This window comes from Lycorma delicatula, chromosome 6 (genome assembly GCF_047948215.1).
Source record: "Lycorma delicatula isolate Av1 chromosome 6, ASM4794821v1, whole genome shotgun sequence".
Lineage (NCBI taxonomy): Eukaryota > Metazoa > Arthropoda > Insecta > Hemiptera > Fulgoridae > Lycorma > Lycorma delicatula.
The window spans coordinates 78126815-78152966 of NC_134460.1; the positions used below are offsets into that span (position 1 = coordinate 78126815).

General features: G+C 31.5%; 2 protein-coding genes across 5 annotated transcripts in view; one reads left to right on the forward strand and one right to left on the reverse strand.

The window, feature by feature from the left end:
* LOC142325955 (synaptotagmin 1-like) overlaps positions 1–26152 on the forward strand; it is a 208764-nt gene that overhangs the window by 21687 nt on the left and 160925 nt on the right. Inside the window, exon 2 of one of the 4 annotated variants that reach the window (XM_075367921.1) lies at positions 3474–3718. The exons of the other annotated variants lie outside the window; for them this stretch is intronic. The gene's annotated coding sequence lies outside the window, so the exon portion shown is untranslated. The remainder of the gene's footprint in view (positions 1–3473; positions 3719–26152) is intronic. 4 annotated transcript variants of the gene reach the window in all.
* Positions 20436–25900, reverse strand: LOC142326892 (uncharacterized). The gene is made up of 2 exons (XM_075369624.1): positions 25573–25900; positions 20436–20533 (listed from the first exon to the last, which is right to left on the reverse strand). Exons 1-2 carry the CDS (start codon positions 25898–25900, stop codon positions 20436–20438), a joined length of 426 nt encoding a protein of 141 aa, XP_075225739.1.

A 26152-nucleotide genomic window follows, 5' to 3' on the forward strand; every position in this document is an offset into this window, starting at 1 on the left:
AAAGAAAGTATTTGCTTTCAATAAATAAATTTTTATTTTACGTAAAATTGACACGAAAAAAGTCAAACCGTAGTTAGTCGCATTCCTGTACGTAAAATCGCCCGTAGAAAGGCCTGAAATAAAAACATCATACATTTATTTTTAACTTTAGTACTGCAATAAAGTACAAAGAATGTCACTCCCATTTATTTATTTTCCGATATATTTTACTTATACATAAATATCCAATACAACAAACATACGTGTTCATACACATCCATCTATCTCTCCATAAAAAAAAATTACATAACGGATTCATCTTATTACACCACTTACTCCTTTATCTACCGCGTATAAATTTTTCTTATTTTTGTTTTTATTTCTCCCTATAACCTTTACGTATAAAAAAAAAGTAACAGATCGAGCGTACAATAAATCGTACTGAAAATACTATTTTAATAAATAACTAATAAATCAGTAAAATATAAAATGATTACCTGTAATTCATCAAGAATCTACATTTCTTACAAAAAAAAATCCCTTTCGCACGCCAGAAGGCGGAGGTAGATTTCACCGGTGCTAAGTAGGGGATAAAAAAGATTTTCACCTTAAAGTTAAGAAAAACTTCAAATTCACTCAATACAACAATGGTTGCATGCGAAAAAACGTTTCACATGTTTACCATACGACAAGCCCCATCCTCTTACAATTCCAACAATATTTTGGTCATCCCCTGCCGTAAGGATTGATCTTATAAAAAATTTATAGAAAAAAAGTTTTAGCTAATGTTTAGAGGAATAATGACCACTTTAAACCGATACGATACTGTGTCTATTAAAGGAGGTATGATTTTTTTGTCTTTGAATTCCCATTTTTTCCACCCCCTCGGCCAATGGTTGGTGATATCAAAAAACTTTACTTAGATAACTTTTAAACCCTTATCCAAAGAATAGTAGGAACTTTAAATGAATTGTATATTTTACTTAATAAGACAGTTAAAGCGATATTTTATTTCAATAAAGCCCCTTATTTCCACCCCTATGGTCCGATTTTGCCCATTAGCAAACTCGACCGAGATTTTGGGTAGTTGTATTTTATGTATCAATTTGAAAGTGATTGGCTCAAAATTACGGCAGTTTCGTGTCGACAAGAAAGTGAAATATATATATAAACTTTTGTACTGACGGTAGTTTTGAGGTCTGGAGGATGTGAAATGCGAAGATATGTCGAAATTTTCCAGAAGTCGAATCATGGTACCCATTACAATAGGTAACTTTCTTATGAAATCTACCTAAAAAATTACTATTTATTATCCGCTTACAAATCCATCTAATTTGATTCATATTTATTAAAATGACTCTTCCCCTTACAGTTAATCCGGTTATGGATTTTACGGATTGTAATCAACCGAAGAAAGGCCATCAGAATTATAGCTCCTTTCTCGGTTATACCTAAAAACAAACCTTGCTAAAACTAGCGCTGCATTAGACGTAAACTGCATTACGCTTCCATATAATATGCAAGATTGTGCCACATTAGCGTTCAAATTATGCTGTTACGGTCGAGTGCGCTTAATCACTGACTCATTACGCCTAGCGTTTGGTATTCAAACCATTACGAATGAGTTGCAGTTCGTGCAAGTGGGTTGTTTACCGAAGCCGCGTGTGTATTCAAATTAACCTCTCCCGCAGATCGTTTCGAGATCTACGTGTTTGATAAATTTAATTTTTCTATGCTTAACTATCGAAGATTTATTTAAACGTTGCCATACTTAGTTAACATTCTATACATAGAAAAAATATAGATTCAACTAATTCTTTTAAAGAACAGAATCTTTTATGAACAAATTTTTTTTGTTGTCAATCCTGAAATAGTTTATATCTGGATTAATACATATACATAATATAGTGTATATGTATATATATAAAATAAAATATTGTTTTTAATATTTATATATCCCCTATCAACACCCATTACCGATGGGCAAGTCCGATGTCATTACCGATGTTGACAGTCTAAAGAGAATATCAACAGAAATCCGTATTTTATTTCCTTTTATTTCAATAGATAAGAAAGTAAATAGAAAAAACTGAAATTGAGTAATTAAAAAAAAATTAATACTTAAAATCTTATTAACATTGAAATTCGTATTTAAAATAGCATAACTATAATTATTGTAAGCAACTTCACGAGTCACCAGTTACTCCCGTAAATAACAATGTAGTTCTCAAGAAAAACAAGCACACTCTGCCAAAACGAAAATGACTTACGAAATAATTTCCCTTTTTTTTTCGACGAGCAGAAAATATTGTTCCAAATTATTGTCTCCCAGTAACTTCAGAACTGAATTTTTAAAACTACTTATCAAAACCATAAGTGGTTACATGTAGACTGCCGTTCAATCAACCATCTTGAAGGAACCGTATTCTCTTTTTCTTTCATCTACAAAAACATACTGCGGTAGAATCTCGATCGAGCTAGGATTTCCTAACTTCGCAAAATCCATCTACCACAACAATGAACAGAGTGCGATAATTTTAACTGGCCACCAGCCTGTTGTTGCCAGTAGGAGAAAACAAATATGAATGTAGTGAAAATGAAATGGCGGATGGTGACATCATTTTTATTCTAATCCGAAAAACCAAAATTGTTTGACTTGATTCAAATGTGTGTGTATGTGTGTATATATATATATACAAAAGTACCTAAAATGGTGGGTATACATTTTCAGATTCTACGCATCAAAATAAACAGAAACGTCCTACAAAAAAATATCGATTTTTCCTTCTTTTCCCTTCATTTTATGTTTAATTAAAATTATTACTCAAGATCCGATTGAGGAATCACGATAATATTTGGTACACACTTTTTTACCAGAGTTGTCTAATAAATAAAAAAATACAGTGTAAACACATTCAAAATTTCAAAACGGCGGCCACTTCATTTTTTCAAACCTTTATATCTCGGTAATCCTTAATTTTATCGTATTAGTTTTTATTTAAAAATTGTTAAGCATTTTGTTGTGACCAAAATGACCTTATTTTTGAAAATCGGTTGACAAACAACCAAATTATCGCAGAATATATATGACGTAATTATCAGCCAGATTTCATTTCCTTCTCTACTTTTTTCTTTTTTTCTGTTTAGCCTCCGGGAATTACCGTTCAGGTATTATTTCAGAGGATGAATGAAGATGATATGTATAAGTGTAAGTGAAGTGTAGTCTTGTACATTCTCAGTTCGACTATTCCTGAGATGTTAATTGAAATTCAACCACCAAAGAACACCGTCGTTATCCACGATCTAGTATTCAAATCCGTATATAAGTAACTGCCTTTACTAGGACTTGAACGCTGGAACTCTCGACTTCGAAATCAGGTAATTTGGGAAGACGTGTTCACCACTAAACCAACCCGGTGGGTTTCATCTCCTCCTCTATCTGTCTGTAACTGGTTTCAAAGAAAAAATATTGAAAACCCCTTCTTTTCTTCCAGCATACAATTCACTGATGAAAGATGTTTCAAAAAGAATGGTGGTGTAAAGCTTCACAACCAGCATAATTGGAAAGAGGATTCTTCTTTCTACCGGAGCAGCCATCAACAACGATTTTCTCCACACATACGGACAGTTATTGTTAACGAGTATCTCTGTTGGATCCTGTGGTTCAACGAAACCTTTCTAAATTGGAGAAAATTAGCTGAACTATTTGACAGAAAATCTTCCAGGTTACCTCTAAAAGGTAAGAATAAATATGTAGTTTCACCATTATGATGCTCCAGCACATTTCAGTTGGTTGGTAACAGGTCATCTGCATGAATCTTTTCCTGAAAAATGGATAAGTCGCGGTGGGCCAGTATAGTGGCCTGCCGGATCACCCAACTTCAACCCTCTTGAGTTCTACTTTCCGATCTTTTAAAAAATACTGTTATTCTGCTGCAGTCCTTAGTATAAAAGACCCAATCTGAGAATCCAGAATGGATTTAATCAAATAATAAATACTCCAGAAAGTGCTCGAGTAATACTGTATCACAGGAGAAGAGTAGACATGTTTTTTCTAATGGTGGTCACTTTGAACATCTTTGATTGAATTTTAAAAGTATCATAATAATTACTGCTATTTTAAAAATAAAAGTTAATATTCTTGAAATGTTTTTAATTAATATTTTTATGAGAATTAAACTGTTGTATTATCTTAGATAATTATCTTTGTTTACTTTTAACTGAAAGGAATTTATAAACAATATTAATAAAAAACCGAAATAATTAATTGTAAATCAATAAATAACATAATAAATCTAGTACAACCTGTTTCAATAGAGATGAAAACTGTGAAAAAATTACGTCATATATTTTACTTCCTTGTACGAAGTAAAGTAAGTATTGTAATCGCGAAAAATTTCGGAAATTTCAACGGAAATATCTATTTTGACCATCCATGAATGTAAAAAAATGTTTACGATAAATAATAACAAATACGACAAATTTACGATAAATAAATAATAAGTTATTCAATAATAACAATAAAAAAAAGTCAGAAGTTATTAATGAAATAAAATTTTATGTACTTTTCATTTAAAAAAATGTGTATATGTAATTTAATAGGCGTACAAGGAAGTCAGTGGTATCCACATCAGATTTTTTTGTTATAATTTAGTTATTTATCAACCGATTTTCAAATAAAATCTTTAAACTTTTGCAAATAAAACATAATATGAGGAAACTAAGGATTATCAAGATATAAAGGATTGAAAAATTGACATGGCCGCCATTTTCAATTTATTGTGATTACTAAATTCCATCTTCCAATAAAAGTTTTATTAATAAACACAAAATGGCGGGCAGAAAAAAAAGAAAAGGGGAAATCAACATTGTTTCATTTATTCATCATGACACGGAATCCAAAAATATACACACGGTCATTTTAGGTACACCTGCGTTGTATGTGGCGCGCGCGTGCGTGTGAATATATATATATATATATATAAAGTAGATAAAATTATATAAATTCTATAAAAGTCGTAAAAATATAGACAAATGATTTAATTAAGTTTGAAAACCATTTAATAGATAAATACGCATGAAAATTAATATTATAAGATAACAAAAAAAATTAGTTTACTTTCGATGGATTTGTAATTTAGATCAGACGGTAATGAAGTGTTTATAGAAGTCAAATTACCGTAATTTTTAATAGCATAATTGTTTTCATTGCGGTATAATATGGAGTATAAATTTCTGAATATTAATAAAATTAGGGTCACAGCGAGTGAAAGAAAGAATAGTCGCGCGCGCGCGCGCGCATGCGGGTGACAAAAATTTCTGTTACCATAGTATTCTATCGGGCGTAAGTACCGTTTGTATTATAAATGGAAAAACGATCTTTATATTCAACGATGCCTTTCGATTTCTCACGATTCAATTTTCTTTAAATGTTTCCAGTAGTTGAATATGTTTTTAAATTCATTACCCTTTTTTTATACCTTTTACAAAGCGATTTCACCGGATAATTCGATCATGGCTTTAGTTTCCCCGATTTCCAATAAAAAAAAGACATATTCTTTATCTCTTTGAAACCATCCGACTTTTTAAAGTTACTAAATATGTAAATTCTATTTTTACATTTTTTAAATACATTTTATACGATTTTATTAGTTTCCGAATCACTAGAGTATTACGGAAGCAACACTTGACTATTCTACACCTTCTTTCCCGATCTACTGCAATTTTTCCTTCTTAAATTATGTGTACTTAATATTCAACGACTAATAAGAATTTACGGTTACGATATGTCCCAATATGAACTCTAATTAATTACAAATTAAATTTTATGCAAATGTGAATTAAACATCCCCCCCCCCCGCCTATCAATCTAAAGAGATCTAGTGCTCTTTTCATTTTTAGTAATATAAAATATTACCCGGAAAATTATAACTATTGTATGTTATTATTTCAAAAAGTAATTTAACTTAAAATCTTATTTAGAATTAGTAAGGATTTATGTGATTTCCAATAACTTTTCTGCATTTTAGGTCCGGGGTAAATAATTTAAAAAAATTGTAGACATTTCTTGATAGCTCTATATGTAAAGTATAAACGCTCAAATTTTTTTTGAAAAATATTTAAACTGAAAAAAAAAATAGAAGAAAGAGCAAAACATACATCTTCTAATTTTAAGAAGTGATGGTTGATTTTTTGAAACAAAACAAGCCGATACCTCATTTTTAACATGATCACCACAATTTCCCCTTTAATATATTTCTTCTAGTTATATTCGGCGGGAAAGTAAAAATAATACATTAATAGTTTTATTAAAAAAGAATAGGTTTTTGTCAAAAAATACTTCGAAAAAGAAGATTTAAAATTTTATCCTAATAAATTCTTCTCCACTTTTAAGTATCTCCGGCGATTAGTCGATAACTGCTGAAAATATTTAAATTAACATTTCATAATCTTTACTAAAATCTGCAGTTCTGCATATATTATTGTAATATATACATATATATATATATATAGGCCGAGGTATTTGGGATGCGGTTTCGAGCCGGGCCTGTACCGGAGCGGAACGGTGATCTCAATGCACCGGCTCTAAATTTCGTTCAGTTGCCCATATTCCGCCTGCGGAGGAGGCTTTACAGCCTCGCGATGGAAGCATGGCAGCAATAATGGCACGCCACGACTAAGCGAAAGTCCTTATATAGATTTATACAGGATTTGGGGGGATGGTATGCCTCTCCTTCGTTTTTTTTAGGGCAACGGGAGCCCGAGTGCTCTCCAACCATGTAAATTTAAACTAATATTTGTTTCGGTTCCGTTTGGCAGCTGATGAGCTATGCGTCTACGGGGAGGTCCAATCGAACGAACACATGATGTTCGATTGCCCAGCTCTTGGGGGGGGGGGGGCAGAACTCAGGCCACCCTGGGACTTAGAGGTCAAGGGGAAAATTGGCCACTTACAAGCGGCGAGTCAATGAGGCGAGAACCGCATTGTCTGACCGTGTGAGACGGTTGCTTTGTTCAATTGACATCAGTAGTTTACTTAAGGGAAAAGACTCCTACCGCGCTGCTGTGGGAAGCTAACCGAGAGATATGGCTATGGCTGGCTACCAGCCGGATTAAGGCTCCAAGCGCTTAAATGGTGGACAGGTACTTGCTGGCATTCAGCGACCTAGGCGTGGCAGCAAATTGCTGTCTTTGACAAGATAAATTAATTATTCATGGTCATATATGTTTTAGTAGTTGATGGGTGTGCTTATCCATTTTATTGATATATGACAAGTGGGTAGTGGGACACTCAAGCGAGTGGTGTGTGGTACCACGCTTATTCCGCTCACGCTTTTGGGTTAGCTCTAGGAGCTATTTAGGAGACTGGTCGCTGAACTGTTTTGTGACTCAGTAGCCGTTTGTGGCACAGACATTCGGTCTTATACTTTAGGGCGACTGAATGGGGTGGTGGCGGGAGAAATGCCAAGCAAACCATAAATATATATATGTATGTGTGTGTGTGTGTGTGTGTGTGTGTGTGTGTGTGTGTGTGTGTGTGTGTGTGTATGTGTGTATGAAAATAACAGAATTAAAAAAAAAAGAATCATTAATGAAAATTAATGATTGCGATGTGGACACCGCATGATTTCCTTGTACGCCTATTAAATTACATATACACATTTTTTTAAATGAAAAGTACATAAAATTTTATTTCATTAATAACTTCTGATATTTTTTCATATTTTTTTATTTTATTGTTATTATTGAATTATTATTTGTCATAAAAACGTTTTTACAATCAGAGGTTCATAATTGATACCTTCCCCTTGTAAGATCCAAATATTTAATTAATTATAATTTTATTTGGCTATAACTCTGGGGCAACGAAAATAAATATCACTTATGATATGTCGCTGAAAATCTCTCAATGTGGGCTTATTATTGCATTAAAAAAAATTCCTAAATCCAATTTTTTTGAATTTTGGAAATTTTTGGATACTTTCTGTTCAGTTGATTGCAATCAAAAGGGGAATTGCACAATTAGATGTTACAACGGTCCTAAATCCAAAATTTCAACATCCTATGGCTAATCGTTTTTGAGTTATGCGAGATACATACGTACGTACAGACGTCACGCCGAAACTAGTCAAAATAGATTCAGGGATGGTGAAAATGGATATTTCTATTGAAATCCGGAAACCGAAATTTTTCACGATCATAATACTTTCTTTACTTCGTACAAGGAAGTAAAAATGCATTCTAATTTTCTCTTAACTTTTTAACATCTCTATAAAGAAAAGTTGAGAAATTATACGTACGAATACGAGTATATCAATTGGTGTATGATCCTATTTAAAAATTTGGTATAAAGCATTACAAAAATAAAATCGTCTAGTATTACACAACGTATTAGTGCGTTTAGCATATCTACTTACATACAATATTAGCAACATGAATTATCAAACCTACCTTTGTATAATCAGTGCAACTTAAAAATGCTTTTACTTTCTTTATGCGTTAACTTATAGAAAGAAAAAAAATTAATCTTTCTTTATTTCTTATATTAAAACACAATCAATTCCAATTGAATGTATTTATAATTAATCCCTATAAAATTAGTAAACAGCAATTTTATTTTTACACGACAACTTAAGAAGGACAATATGTTTATATTTTTGTAACTCTAGAACAACAGCACCGAATTAATAAAAAAAGGTCATCAAATGATTCGTGTTAATCACCGAAGTGATAACAGATATATATCAATCTGAAAAAAAAAACAAATTGATGGAAGGTCTACAAAACTTTTCCGATGCCAAAAATAAAACTTTCCTCATCTCAAGGAAAGTGACATGAAATAAAAAAATAAGATTTACAAGGTATTCAACTTAAGTGTGTCACCATTGTCATCTCGTAAAGTAGAAAAGTTACGAAGAACATTAAATAGAGACTTTCCCTCGATTTTGATTATATTCGAAATATACGTTACGAAAATATTTATGATACATATTTCGACTTCAAAACATAATTCTAAAACACTCAATATTTTAGTTTTATCCTAAACATAACTGTCAATAATTAACACATATTTTTCGTAAAGTGAGACAGATAAATTTTCACTGTAAGTGTAATTAAACTACTTGTCTATTTAAATTTATTTCTTTAATTTTTGTTTTCTTTTTCAAATAACTTTGTTATTTTTCCTAAATTATAATACAATATTATTAGTTATTATTTTTTTTATTGACTAAATTAGAAATGTTTATTTTCATAAATTATAATGAATTATTAATTTCATATATTTTTTTTCAATTTCATTGATAAAATATTTTCATAAATTAAAATAAAACAAATTTTTTTTGTATTTATTTATTATTAAAATAATGAGATTGGATTTAAGAATGGGGGAATTTAAGGACGGAAGAAGCACAAGAGATGCGTTAGGGCTAATAAAAACTACTGATAACATTTAACGAAATAAATATATCTTTTGTAGAAATGAAACCTATTCGATCTGTAAATGGGATAAGTTAACGGAAACATGAGAAATCCAATATGTTCAAATTAATGTTTAAATGATTAATTAAAGAATTGCACCAAAACCAAAAAACTGTTATGGAAATAAAGGATGATCAAACTGTACAGTTTGACCCCTAAAAAGAGTAAGGGAGGGATGCTTCTTAATCTCAACCTTGATTTTTGAAGATAATGTAAAAAAAATGCTTTACAAGACAAAGGGAGGATGAAGGTATATACGTCCGTGTGAATGTGACGCGTAGGCATTAAGAAAAAGGGGAAAGAAAAGAATAAAATTAAAAATGTGTTTATAGAGGAAACTGGATAAGATTAAACGAAAAAGCTATTAATAAATAATTTATAAGTAATGATGAGGGGTAGAAGAAGCTTAATCAGAACAATTCAGAAGAGGAAATCAAATTGATTGGGAGTAATAATATGAGAAGAACTGATTAAAGCAATGCTAGAAATATCTGTAGAAGGTGAAAAAAGAAAGTAAATGATTAAAAATTACACACGGTCAAAATTGAAATGGCAACTATGAAGATCTTAAACGTTTATCTGGGAATAGAGAAAAATGGAGATAATGGCGCAAGGGAACATTCCCGAAGATAGAGACAACTGTTGATATTTTAAAAGTTTTCAATTTTCAAAAATAGGATATTAAACTCTTTTTCGATACATACAGAGAAATATATTTACACATTAAGACATTGCTATTAGTGAAGCCACTATACCTGCATTTCTATGTTAGTGAATTCCATCATTAGAAATACGTAGATTTCTACTCCATTTTCTTTTGTAAGACACATTTTATTTCCTTACTTTTTGATAGATAGTTTTTATAATTTATTAAGATCTATTGTTCACGAGTGGTTTTGTTTTTGATCGAATATTTTGTTATTAATTTGTAACACCTTAATTGCTTATTAGATTCTGTATTTTCGGTAATCTGTATTTACGATATAAGCAAATACAAATTACCGCAAATGCAAATTGCAATCACCGCCACATAACAGTTTGTAAGCCGAAACGGTATGCTGTTGTTAGTGTACACCATTTTCAGCTAGACTAACTCGAAAATAGTATTATCAATTAAACACCATTTACCAAGATAGACTGGTAAAACCGGCATTAAAATCTAATTCCGAACTATCTGTATTATTTTTAACTGGATCCGAAACCGAGTTCAAATGAAGTCGGAACGTCTGAGTAGTGATGATTTATAAAATGTTCGATTACATTTTAAAAGTAAATTATAACAAATATAAAATTTAAATATAAATATGCAAAAAGATACTCTAAACGAACAGAAAGAAGAAAATAACAAAAACATCCATTTACTCTAAAACGAATTAAGAACATGAGAATTTTCGAGGGAGAAGCCGTAAAAATAAAACCCCGAGTCAAACAGTAGTAGCTTAAACTAATACATCGGTTACGTTATAACATAAGAAATTGACATTAACACTGGACGGATAATAATAAGAAAGGTCAACAGGATTTTTTTCTTAAATCTTCAAGTAAAACAATACCAGCATTTTTTCTTCTTCTTTTTTTTTATACAGTGTTATAATTATTTAAACAAATAAACTAAAATGACTTATACTATTACTTAATATAATGTAAGATATAGCTTAATTTTATAATTTTAAACAGTTCAAAAGTCTATATGAATGGAAATCTGTCTGAATCACACCTGAACCACCCAATCGAATTGATTGAAACTCGCATAACGATTCTATCTTAGTTCCGGTTCGGTTAAAGGTCATTACACATCTTAAATGGGCCCAGGAGGTAAAAAAGGAAAAAATTCAGCCCGGTATCTCGAAATGAGACGTTGTATTGATAAAAGTTAACCAAAATTTACACATTAATGTCTTCTAGGAAATTTCGTAATATAATTTCATTAGTTGATCGAATGTGTTTTAAGGGCAAAATGATTTTATTTAAATCTCATTACCTTTATTGTAAAAATAAACAAACTTAAAATGAATTTCCAACAGAATTGTTTTTGGTAAGACAAAAACAATTTTGTCTACAGTAAAAATTCAGTTTTATATGGCTTATATACACCGGGAAGACAACAAATTTACATGATTTAAAAATAAAATTCTGCACATTTAGAATATGTACTTAGGGATCTGAAAAGGATCAGTATAGTGTTTTATAAATTCTACTAAATACCTGTAGAATGCGATTTATTTCCATTAAATTGTTGCCACTTCCTTTTATATATATATATATATATATATATAATATATATATAAAATAAAAGCAAATAAAATATAAAATAAATAAATTTAATATATTAAATATATATAAAATTGAGTAGACTTTATTTGCTTCTCTTGCTGATGAAAATTATGAGATTATAAAACAAACGTTTGTTTTGTGAACTATTACACAAAAACGATGTTACGTATAATTTGATGATTCTAGAACGAGACTCTCGGATAGAGTCAAAAGAACTTTTTTAATGAATCATCTTTCTGTAGCTATCAAAGATTAGTTTGATCTTACTTCCTTCGAAAGAGACCTGATAGAGCTAAAAGTTAAATATTGTTATTAGTATTTCAAATCGCTCTTTAGACAAAAAAAGATTCCGTAATATTAAAATAAAATTTCTATTATCATATGTGTACAGATGTTTTATATAAATGTCTCTGAATATTGGTACGTAAACAGTGTTTAAATTACCAAAAAGGTCGTATACTTTTAAGGCATAATTTATTTAATTTAAATTTTTAATACCTAGACCTAATAAGTTACTGTTTAATCAGTCTTCTATCATCTGTTTCTGTAATGTCTATTATAGATATTTTATTGCGTATGATGACATCGCAAACTAAGACATTTCAACTTAGAAAAATAAGCGGATAAATAAAATAAATAAATATAAAATGTTGTGAGGAGGGAAAGAGATACACAGATCGTTAAGCAGACTAAACAATATGAATCCATATTTCCAGAGCTGTAGTCCAACTTAAAAGTTTACAGTCGAGTTGGATATTTCCTAACGCTACACGATTCTAGGATCGTCAAGATCATTTCTTTAGAAATATTATACCTATAACTGGATAATTTTATAATTATTTTTGAACGGAAAAAGATTTTTTTGTAGCATACATACAAACGGTGGCAGCAAAATCTTTATCGATAATATTTTGCTCCCATTTCGGGTAAAAATGTCTCTCTTTCAGAAAATGATTAGTGTGATGAAAACCCGCTTTTGTGGAGTAGGTCTCGAGGTGTACTCTAAACCGGATCGTTCGTTTTGTGTCGCAGTCACTCGATAAATAAATCGTACTTTCTCATCACCTACCTCATTTTCCTTTAATTAATCTTTTCTCTTTCAACAATAGGTTCACAGCGTGTAGGATTCACTCCGCTCTATTCAGACCCAGGATTCTAGAGCCAACGCATACCTGATCCTATCAGTAGACTGATTCGAGGATTACCTTTTCAGAATATCTCCCTGATCTCTTCTATCAACAGTTTCTTGTACGGGTAAATCAGAACCTTCAAATCCCTTTTAAAATATAAGTACATTAAACAGTTACATATTCTTTAAAGGGTACGCAATTAGCCTTCTGCAGCAGCAACCGATGGGCTCGTAAGGTAGTATTTTTAGCGGTGTGGAAGCAAAATGACGATCTAGTATCTGTAGTACGTATTTCTGGCTCGGTAAGTCGAAAATGACTGTCCCAATTTTTATGAAACAGGTTTCGAACGATTCATTTATTCTGTACGGATGAAATTATGGGTGTATCAATCGTATAACAGACGACCAAAATTATTTTGAATTCATCAAGTGAGGTATATTAAATTAATCATTACTAGTTAAATAGATTTAAAAAATATAATAAAATCCCTATAGCAGCTTCGCATACGCTATACAGTTACTTGCGTTTCTCGTCGCGGTCAATTTCTTTTTTTAAGTTTTTTTAGTCAAGTACCCGGAGGCAGGTACCCGGAGTCGCGTCGCACAGACTCTGTTGGCTGTATTGGTTGAACCGCCGCACCATATACCGTCGCACCCCTTAAAAAAAATGGTAATTCAAAAAATAAAGAAAATGGTTTTTACAAATTTCTCTGAAGAATAAGAGGAGGTAACAAGCCTAATTATTTTGGTTTTTTCATCAGTTATCATTCTACTAATAACTTCAGTTGGGATAAAAAACATATTGTACAATAACTTTTGAATATTATTTAATCACATCAATGCTATTTAATCCTGGTTGCAGTCTTGGTATGGCCGACCTTTTAGAATATTTTTAGTATAAGGAAGTACTGTAATCGTGAAAAATTTCGGTTTTCAGATTCCAACGGAAATATCCATTTTGACCACCTTGAATCTATTTTGACTAGTTTCGGCGTGACATCTGTACATATTTATCTCGCATAACTTAAAAACGATTAGCCGTAGAATACTGAAATTTTGGTTTAGGACTGTTGTAACATCTAGTGTGCACTTCCTTTTTTGATTGCAATCGACTGGACTAAAAGTTTTCAAAAAAGCCTAAACTCCAAAAAAATTTGATTTTTTCTTAAAGGCAGTAATAACCCCTCACTGAGAGATTTTCAACGATATATCATAAATGGTACTTGTTTTCATTGGTTCCAGAGTTACAGCCAAATAAAATTTTAATTAATAAAATATTTGGATCTTACAAGGGGAAGGCACATCGGTTCAAATCAGACTTCATTTCCTTTCTTTTTTTAACATTTTTTTTAATTTAAGTAAATTGTTCTATTAATAATTATTAATCTCTGATTGTAAAAAAGACGTTTACAATAAATAATAATTCAATAACAATAAAAAAAAATGAAAAAAATTGTGAGTTGTTAGTGAAATAAAATTTTATGTACTTTTAAAAATGTGTTTTTTTAATTTAATAGGCGTACAAGGAAGTCATGTGATGTCCACATCAGATTTTTTAATAGAAGATTAATAACAGAAAAATACACAAAAAATAAGTTCAAATATTCTTCTACTGAGATATATCATATTAAAACTATTATTACTATTTCATCATAAAAATATTTACTGCAGAATAACTAACGAAAATCAGATTGAGTAAAGATTTATACTCGTTGTGCTCTTTAAAATTTTTTATCAATCCATTCCGTGCGCTACATCGTTTTTAGAATAACATAATTAACCCACCGGGTTGATCTAGTGGTGAACGCGTCTTCCCAAATCAACTGATTTGGAAGTCTAGAGTTCCAGCGTTCAAGTCCTAGTAAAGCCAGTTATTTTTACACGGGTTAGAATACTAGATCGTGGATACCGGTGCTCTTTGATGGTTGGGTTTCAATTAACCACACATCTCAGGTATGGTCGAACTGAGAATGTACAAGACTACATTTCATTCACACTCATACATATCATCCTCATTCATCCTCTGAAGTGTTATCTAAACGGTAGTTATCGGAGGCTAAACAGGAAAAAAGAAAGGAGAATAACGTAATTATTTATTTATTCATTATTTTTTTTAATATTTTACAAATACACGTGGCATATTAAACATGCAAAATACAAGCTTTCTAAATTTTCAAATTATATATGGTGAATAGAATATAGAAAAAGTTATATAAGTATATATATTATATAAATAAAGAAAAACTGGAATATTTTAACATCTTGAAGGATAATTACTTTTTACATCATCAGAATCTTTTTATCATCAGAATGACAGGATATCCTTTCCCAAGATAAAGCAGTCCTTCTGACGACTCCATATCTCATGATCAATATATAAATCTAAGAATTCTCTGGATCTATTTACAACATTAAAAAAAAAATTAAATTGAAGTTTTATTGCAATGGCCATGTAAATATAAAAAAATAAATTAATTTAAAAATTCGTGGAAAAATAATATTTTAAATCAATCGTAAAGAAACTGAAATTTATTGATGACTACAGACACTAAGGCGATTATTTACATAAAATAGTTAATAGAAAAAAATGCTTAAAAAGATAAATAAAAAATTAAATACTTTTCATAATTAAATAACAGTTATTGATAAATGCCAGAGAATTAGCAAAGTAAAAAAAAAAAAAAAAAAAAACACCGAAAATTAATAAAAGAAACCGATATAAAATGTATAATAATAAATTAATTAATAGCATCAAAAGAATTTAAACTTTACAAACATACATAAAAATATTCTTTTTTTAAGTAATTCATTATTATTATTTACTTAATTTTTTGTATTAATTTTTTTTTTAAACATTCGCTAATTTCTGCCCATCTTTAATATTAATAACGAGTGTATAACAATCGAAATGCGCGTTTATTTAAAAAAAAATTATATTTAACTGATTTTTAACATTTTCCATCCAGGAATTTAAAAAACCAAATACAGAATGCTAATCGGCAAAAACAGAATTTCGTAAAATGGATACACTAAATAACTGAATAAAGTCGGGTGAGTGGTGTTACATTTGACAAATGTGTGGAACGGATAATATAATCATCAAACAAAGAGGTAAAATAAATCAAATTACGGCCGGCGTTTGTTTAACGTTATCCACACACATAATACTCGTAAAATCGAAATGCTAACGACGAGAACATAGTAAAAGTACTACTAATATCAGCTACTTCTTCTGCTTCTGCTGAGATATCGATTGATGTGTTTAAAGAGCGAGCCAGCAGTGTGCCAACTGGGGCAACTGAATTTCGTGTAAGCCTATAATTTTTTGAAGAGATTAAACTTTATTGTTCAAATATGTCGTGTTTCCTGCTTGATAATACTTTTTATTACTAGTAACAACTTTTTTTATATACATTAATACTCGTGAATAAATATTGTGTTTAAAAAAATTTCTGACACAATGGTTAAGCCTTTAATCGTTAAAGTATCAAAAATAAGCCGTTAAAAAACTTACTCGGATACAGTTTTGTATTTACATCAGACTACATTTATTAGAATAATGTAAAATGTTATATCGTACTCAAAATCTTGAGCCCTTATTTTTACCTTTTTCGCAGATGGCATAATTTTATTTATATATATATTTATACTAGCAGGCCCGTCGCAGGTTCGCCCGTGTTACTTGCATATCCAGTCACGGTCAGGGGATGTTTAGCCGGTCGGGGCTCGTTTCATTCCCCCTTTCCATCTAACCAAGGGGCTTTTACCCCTGGACGTTCATTAAAATCATGCTTGTGAGAATAATATTAAATAAGAATTAAAGCCTGTTCAATTTATTAAAAAAACTATCAGTGTACTGTAATTTCTTCACAACAGCTTGTTCAGTTCAGGCCTTAACTTATGAAACCATAAGTTATGGTTCAAACATTCTAAGAATGTGGGTTTCAAAACAGTCGGCTTCCATCTTAAAAATATTAGTTATAACTGGTTACACGTACTTTGTACGGGTAAAAATGTATTCTTATCGTTACCCGACAAACACCACTAGAAAGTGAATGTACTTCGTTTCTCATTTATTTTTAATTACTTTTATTTTATGATTTTTAGTTGTTACCGGAAGCAAATGCAACCAGTCGCGTTGTACAGTAACAGTGGCTGTGTTGGTTGAGCCGCCGCGCCGTACACCGTCGTAACCTTTAAAAATCGAAATTAAAAAAAACGCAAAAATATTTTTTAGATCTTTATCTGAAGAATATTTGCAAGCCCCAATCTAGTGAACACCTCATTTAGTATAGTCAGAAATTGTGATAATTTGCAGGCATTTTTCAATTTTTTCTACCTTTCTTCGCTTCTTTCAAGGTCGAATTTCTAAAAATCTAGAAACTGGTTTTTAGATATTCACATAAAAATTACACACACCAAAAATCAAGTTGATATCTTCATTTGTTACCGAGAAATTAAAAAAATAGTAAATTTAATTGTTACTCCATTTTAATCCTTTAAACTCGGAATTTCAAAAAATCCTTTCTCAGTTTACACTTACACCGTAAGAGAACGTGTGTACAAATTTTCATCAATTTATCTTCAGAAGTTTTTACTGGGCGTTGATGAATCAGTCAGTCTGAACGTGTTTTTAAATATATATATATATTATTATTATTATTATGAATAATAATAATAAAAATGTCTCGAGGAAGGACCTCGAGACATTTCCTGAAGCTGTGTGGATTGAGCTAATTCGACCGGGCATGAAAAATACTCGTGCATAAATTGTTGTTGGTTTGTGTTTTGCATGTTGCTCCGTTTTTAGCTTCAAATTTCCTCGACCAATATTTTGATTTTCTGTATAAGCACGTAGATATTTTATGTTTTGATATTTGTATTATAGGCGATTTTAATGTATCTAGAATGAGCTGGTCTACTAGAAGTCTTCCTGCGAATATTGCGTTTTATGCTAAATGTAATGCACGATTGATTTTTGATTTTGTTGACATGATGAACTTGGACATTTTTACACACGGAACAACGAATCCTTCCTTCTACAATAACGGTTTGGATTTAATTTTGACTAAATGCAAAATTTTCACTAGGGATGCTGAGGCTCTTGTTTACCCAGGTAGGTTCCATCCTCCATTTGAAATTGGGTTCCTTGAAGTGGCAACCGCTGATGTGGCGGAAACGGGCCTGGTTTTTGATCGTGGCGACTATCGTGCGTTGTATGATGATGTGAAGTTTGCTGATTGGTGTAATATTCCCGATTTGGAAGAATCGGTTCTGGGTTTACAGAAAATAATTACTGCAGCGATTGATAAACATGTTCCTGCCTGTCGTCCTAAGTCAACCAGATTTTCACCTTGGTTCAATAGAAACCAAGAAGATTGAGAAGATTGTTAATCTTCTCAAGAGGAAGAAGGCAGCTCATCGCAGGTTTAAATCTTCTGGTCTGTCAGATGATTATTTCTTACTTTCTCGGCAGCGTAGAGAAGTTAAGTACGCAACAGCGGATGCCAGAGTGGTTTGGGCTCAAAAGTGTGAATCTAACCTTTGTTCTAATCCGGGGAATCTTTGGAAATATATTTCTCGACAGAAGTCTAACTCTTGAGGACTCCAGCCCCCATTGTCGATGGGCGGACTATCTCTGATCCTCGCTTGAGTTGTCAGCATTTTAGTGAATATTTTCAATCAGTATACTAAGACTTTCCTACGCAAACTACATCTGGTAACGCCTGTATCAACAACCATCAGATTCTTGACATTCCGTTGGTTTCATCTTCTGACGTATCCAGTGCTATAAACAATCTTAACGCTAGATCGGCGGTCGGCTTAGATTCCTGCGTTCGTTATCAAAGGTTTAAATGAGGTTGTTTCTCCTATCCTGGTTGTTTCTCCTATCCTGGTTGTTCTCCTATCCCTGTTTAATTGTAGCTTATCATCTTCTTCTATTCCTTCCCTATGGAAGCACGCAGTTATTATTCCTGTACCTAAGCCTGGTGTTGCTTCTCTGGATAATTTCAGCCCTATTTCTATCCTCGGGAACCTTTTCCAAAATCTTCAAGAGGATTCTATTTGGACATATTTATGAACATGTTCTCCCGATGTTATCGTCATTTCAACATGGATTTATTAAAGGTCGCTCACCAGCTTCTAATTTGACCGCCTTTTTGCAGGATTCAGTTAATGCAATTGAGCGTAGGGGTCAAGTAGATGTGATATATTTTGATTTTACCAAAGCTTTTGACAAGATGCCACATCACTTGTTGTGGTCAAAGACCAGGGACTTCGGTTTCAGCGATTGTCTTAATGATTGGCTGTCCTCTTATCTTCATAACAGGCGTTTTTCGGTGCGTCTTGGTGGAGAGATGTCTGAGGAATCCTTCTTGGCCATGTCTGGAGTGCCCCAAGGCTCTGTTTTGGGGCACCCCTTCTTTTTATTACTTTTTATTACTTGGAAGAGGAAAACAGACACTGCTGACGGACAACATGAGGGTGCGACATCGCACTATGCAGGTTCAACGTCTGATTTCGTTGAGGAATTCTTTGGTAATCGTGTTATCGGTCGAGGCTTGTGGCCACCAAGATCTCCAGATTTGATTGCGGCGGATTTCTTTCTATGAGGTTACCTCAAAGAAAAAGCCTACAGCAACAAACCACGAACACTCTAACAATTGAAAGTCAATATTGAACAAGCTGTATTAAATATCCAGCCACAAACTTTGAAAAAAGTTGCAAGAAACGCTGTAAAAAGGATTGAAGCTTGTATTCAAGAAGATGGCGGCCACTTCCAACATTTACTCTAAATGTAAGGTAATGGATGGTAATAATAAAAATTACATTTACATTTACACATGCCTTTTTATTATTTCAATACCTACCAATATAAGGTTGGGTTGCGTTTTATATGGGACACACTGCAATCAAAATGAGAATATACAATAACATAGTAAATGCGGAAGCGGAAAAAATAATAAAAAATATCGTTATAACGCATCAAAAACAAAAACTACATACAGCGTAATAGCGATAAAATCATAATACTTAATGATGATAAAAGTAATAAAACAGTTATTATGGACAATAAAGATTATTCAACAAAAATGGAGACTATGTTAAATAAGAAAACCACATACAGAGAAATAAAAAGGGATCCGACCAATAAATTACAACTAGAAGATAATAAAATAGTCAATAAGTTGTTTGCACATGGATACATAACAAAAGAAGAAGCGAAACTAATAAGTATCAATAACGCGATACCGCCGAGAAACTAATAAAATTTCATAAAAAATATTATCCTATAAAACCTATAGTAAACTGCATAAAAAGTCCGACGTACAAGCTATCCAAATGTTTGGTTAAAATATTACAAAAATAATAATAAATAAATACAACATTAAAGATTCATAGGAATTCCACTCATTTATTAATAAGAAAATAACACCCACACACCACAAATTAATTTCGTTGGATTAATTTCATTATACACCAGTACTCTAAAGAATTTTGTAACTGAAGCGATAGAAAGCAAATGGAGTGAAATTAAAAAAAAAAACTAAAATAAAAAAAAATAAAAATTTTAGAATGTATAAATATTTGCATACATAATGCTCATATATGAGCAATGCCTTGGTTTAGCGATGGGGTCACCAATCTCAGCCTGTTTAGCAAACCTAACTGTGCAATATTTAGAAAATAAAAAGATTAAATATTAAGGTCTTATTGTATAAAAGATACGTTGATGACATTCTAGTATGTGCACATGAACAGGATATTGATTTAATATTAAACTATTTAATGAACATATAAAATTTACAAAGGAAGTTGAAACTAACAATAGCGTAAATTTTGGATTTAGAAATAACTCATTTCGAAAAGAAAATATTTACAAATTGGTATATAAAACCAACATCTTCACGCATATACCTAAATTTCCTATCAACACAGTCAATATCACATAAAAAATCAGTAGTTATGAATCTTGCAGAGTAATAAAATTTACAAACCCCGAAGATAGACCAGAATATATAAAAAAAAGCAAATGATCTATTTATTAATAAATAATAATTAATCGGAAAATATCATAAATAAAATATTTAAAAATACAATTCATAGATACTATAATAATATATCAGCCAATCATCCTAATAAAAATAATAAGAATGAGAACTATGTTGCATTACCATATGTCGTAGATCTGTCAGAAAAGATTAAAAAACTGCTACAAAAGGATTTCGCAATAGCCCATCAAAATTACAACAGTCTGAATAGTATGTTTTCTAAATTAAAAATATCAAGCCAATGTGTTATAAAATATCAATAAAAAAAATCAAGCCAATGTGTTAAGATTCCGTGTAAAGATTGTAACATGTTGTACATTGGACAAACATCTCAATACCTTAAAAAAATAATAGAAGCCCATAAATATAGAAAAAAGGAAGTGACAGCGCTTATAAAACGTATGATAGAGCATGAACACTCGTTCGATTTCAACAGCACCAAAATATTAGACAAAGAACAAAGTACATATAAAAGGACCACTCTAGAAAAGATACACATCAAGAAAAATACAAACGCTGCCAACAACAGAACGGATATAGCCGTATTAAGCAACATATAAGTTAATTTAATTTAAAAAATCATATTTATATTAAAAATTTAGTTTTAAGGAAAATAATGTTTAACGTTTGTAATTTTTGAGAAAAATATGTGCATTGTAAAGGTTTCAATACACAGGAAATTGCAATCAAGATATATAAAGAGATAATTGTCTAAAGGTAAGATGAGTAGGGAGGGGATCTATTACAATAAGGGTGGGGATAAAATATTGTTATCTAGAATGGATAGACCAGTTAATTTCTTAGTATGTAAGAGAATTTTGTATGATGTGTGTTTGAACAGGCCTGTTCAGGTGTTTGAACACCTGAACAGGCTTAGAAATCAAACCGTACTCTTTTGTTTTGAAGTGCCTTAATAAAATTCTAAGCTTGTCATCATTATTAAATATTTATTATGCTTACATATATTTCAGTCTGAAGTATAACATCATCTCTTAGGATTTTTCAAAAAGTCAGAACGAGTTTTTGAAATACAGAAACATTGTCCAAAGTAAAGATCACATACACCGATATTTAGAAAATTAAGAATGTTAAATTATCTATGAGTTACTATCAATAAACGTCCAGTCATTCTAAAAAGAATATTCAAAAAAGAATACTCACTTATTCAATATTAATGTCTACTTCTACCAACAACAGACAACAGAACTGTTGTCTGTTGTCCAGAATCCACCTATCGACTCAATACTTCGGCTTACATTGCTTCGAACCTTATGCTTCCACTGCCAATTCTTCAAAATTATTTTAAAAAATCATCCCACCGATTTATTTAAAATACAATTAAAAATTTTTCTTTTAAGAAACAATATTACTCTGCGGATAAATTTTTAAATACCAATTAAGAAATAAATAAAAAAATTTCCGAATTTTCACAATACAATTCATTAATACGTACGTAAATATGTAATTAAAATTATTTTTATAATCATCATCAATTACTTTTATCATTTCTCACCGTAATCTCATCATGATATACAAGAATCCACCAGGTAGACGGATTCTCCTCTGATCATCAAAAATACTTTTTGTATCCTTGTATCGAAAATACAAAGAAAGAACAGATAAAATAAAAGGTAGAAAAGGAAATTTGAATAAAAAAATTGTAAAAAATGAGTTAATTAAAACTAGTTAATTTAAACTATTAACTAGAATTCTATACAGAAGAATTGAGAGGAGAGTGGAGGAAGTGTTAGGAGAAGACCAATTTGGTTTCAGGAAAAGTATAGGGACAAGGGAAGCAATTTTAGGCCTCAGATTAATAGTAGAAGGAAGATTAAAGAAAAACAAACCAACATACTTAGCGTTTATAGACCTAGAAAAGGCATTCGATAACGTAGACTGGAATAAAATGTTCAGCATTTAAAAAAAATTAGGGTTCAAATACAGAGATAGAAGAACAATTGCTAACATGTACAGGAACCAAACAGCAACAGTAACAATTGAAGAACATAAGAAAGAAGCCGTAATAAGAAAGGGAGTCCGACAAGGGTGTTCCCTGTCTCCGTTACTTTTTAATCTTTACATGGAACTAGCAGTTAATGATGTTAAAGAACAATTTAGACTCGGAATAACAGTACAAGGTGAAAAGATAAAGATGCTACGATTTGCTGATGATATAGTAATTCTAGCCGAGAGTAAAAAGGATTTAGAAGAAACAATGAACGGCATGGATGAAGTCCTACGCAAGAACTATCGCATGAAAATAAACAATAACAAAACAAAAGTAATGAAATGTAGTAGAAATAACAAAGATGGACCACTAAATGTGAAAATAGGAGGAGAAAAGATTATGGAGGTAGAAGAATTTTGTTATTTGGGAAGTAGAATTACTAAAGATGGACGAAGCAGGAGCGATATAAAATGCCGAATAGCACAAGCTAAACGAGCCTTCAGTACGAAATATAATTTGTTTACATCAAAAATTAATTTAAATGTCAGGAAAAGATTTTTGAAAGTGTATGTTTGGAGTGTCGCTTTATATGGAAGTGAAACTTGGACGATCGGAATATCTGAGAAGAAGATTAGAAGCTTTTGAAATGTGGTGCTATAGGAGACTGTTAAAAATCAGATGGGTGGATAAAGTGACAAATGAAGAGGTATTGCGGCAAATAGATGAAGAAAGAAGCATTTGGAAAAATATAGTTAAAAGAAGAGACAGACTTATAGGCCACATACTAAGGCATCCTGGAATAGTCGCTTTAATATTGGAAGGACAGGTAGAAGGAAAAAATTGTGTAGGCAGGCCACGTTTGGAACATGTAAAACAAATTGTTAGGGATGTAGGATGTAGAGGGTATACTGAAATGAAACGACTAGCACTAGATAGGGAATCTTGGAGAGCTGAATCAAACCAGTCAAATGACTGAAGACAAAAAAAAAAAAAAAAAAAAAATTGAAATGAAGAGATGTGTCGAAAGTGAAAAAGGACAAAGGATAGAGAGTGAGGAATATCCCAAAAGCATTTGAGGAAGAGTTCTGCCAGGATACAAGATAGAAAATCCGGTTGTGAAGGTTCTTACCAGACCAACAGTCAGACAGAAGGAATAAAGGAAAGAAAAACACGACATTAAATAAGAAGCAAAAAAAAGTAGAAATGAAGTATTGTGTTAAGAATATTTTTAACCAATTAATAATAAATGATCGGGCTACAAGACGACGTTCTTTTAATTATGCTATATTCATTTTGAACCAATCTCTAGCCTGTAATAGCGACTATAAAGAGAAAACGGGACTCACCAGTGATCCGTAATTTTCGGTTTGGTACATCTTTTAATAAGAGGGCAAGATTGTATACTTCGTAAAAATATAGAAGCGGTGTTATTCAACAGAATCATATATTTATTTTCATTAACGGATAAGCGATTGACTGATTCTGATTTTTCCTTTTATACGCGATTAGACATACCATAACCAAGCTTACTCATTAGTTGTATAGATTATGAGATCTTTTCTTTTTCCTGTTTACCCTACGGGAATTAACGTTTAGGTATTACTTCAGAGAATGAATGAGGATGATATGTATGAGTGTAAATGAAGTGTAGTCTTGTACAGTCTCAGTTCCACCATTCCTGAGATGTGTGATTAATTGAAACCCAACCACCAAAGAATATCGATATCAACGATATCGATATCGTAGTGTTCAAATCACTATAAAATAACTGCCTTTACTATGACTTGAACGCTGGAACTCTAGACTTCTAAATCAGCTGATTTGGGAAGACGCATTCACCATTAGACCAACCCGGTGGGTAGATTATGAGATCTATACAAAAAAATTCTACAAAAACTTTGAAGTAACATAGATCATTTTCTGAGCTTCAAAAAACGAACACCGAAATCAATTTTTGGAGTAACGATGAATAATTTTATGAAACATAAAATAAACTAGCGGACCCGACAGACGTTGTCCTGTTCAAACGTTGTAAATCCAAAAATTAAAAAAAATTTTCAAATTAACTATAAATTGTTTGTACCGTTTTGATGAAAAAATATGTAAAAAAAAAATTTAATTACCTGACGCCACCACGCGTATAGTTATCACAACTCGACCTATCAATTGTGTGTGAGTGTATCTGTATACTATAAACTTAAATGTTTCGAGTACAAACTTAAAACTGTTTTAAATAATAGCAAGAAAGAAAACAATCAAATCATTTTTATGAGAGGTATATTTTTTTAATGTACAAAAAATAAATCTTTAAATATATTTTTAATCTTAATATTAACAGGAATAAAATTTGTTTTTGTTTTTTATCTTAATGTGATTTGTTGACAATATTTTTAGTTAATCTCTGAGGGGTATAAACGAACAAAAACTTGAGACCAATCGTTGAACACGCAACATATAATTGTCCAGACGAAAAGCACGGATTTTCTAGATTCAACCCACAAATTGACATTGTATGGCCTTGTGACTTATTTATAGTCACTGCGAATGCCAAGAGAATTGGAAATTGCAAACGTTTGAATGGAATGGGCGAGTCTAAAGGGATCATTGGAATCCGTGGTAAAACAACTTCACCTTGAAACTTACCGCTTAAAATGGTAGCTTCAAGAAGATTGCCCGTGTTTTTTTTATGACCAATCGCGTGCCATTACATAGCTTTGGTGCATTCAAATTTCGAAGCAAAATGATTGGTGAACTAATATTCAATCCCAAGTTATGTGGTGGTACTCCAGGTAAATCCACTGAATTCAAGAATTCAACAGGATAGTTGACAACTTCCTCAGTATTGACAACAGTGTCGATCGATTTGAATGATATTTCATTGCCAGGCAATGACTGTTGTATTTTAAAATTAATTTCGTTGACATCTATATTATTTGCGGCCAAAATAACTGGCTCACGTGGCCACGCATGATTAGTGTAATTAGCTTGTAAATATGGAAATATACTTTCAATCAAAGTATCTTTGGTAGCCACCATGTTGCAAAAATTGTCTGGGAGTCTGATGCATTGTGTATTTTCATGCAATTGAATTTTTCCGTTGCTAATGTTGAGCAATTTTTCGGAGAATGCCAATGCCAATGGATCATTTTGAGGTTGAACACACATATTTATGGTAAGGTATAATTTACTGACACTTCGCCATAGCTATGATTCTTTTAAACATGCGTTAATTTCGTCCGCATATGTAGTACGTGGAATGACCGGCAATGTCTGTTTGAAATAACCGGA

What these genes read in the sequence shown, in the direction of transcription:
- LOC142326892 (XM_075369624.1), bottom strand. Translation starts at nt 25,900, where the DNA reads ATGGTGGCTACCAAAGATACTTTGATTGAAAGTATATTTCCATATTTA. An exon ending in TTTGAATGCACCAAAGCTAT is followed by an intron (nt 20,534 to 25,572) that starts GTAATGGCACGC and finishes AATATTGCACAG; the next exon opens with TTAGGTTTGCTAAACAGGCT.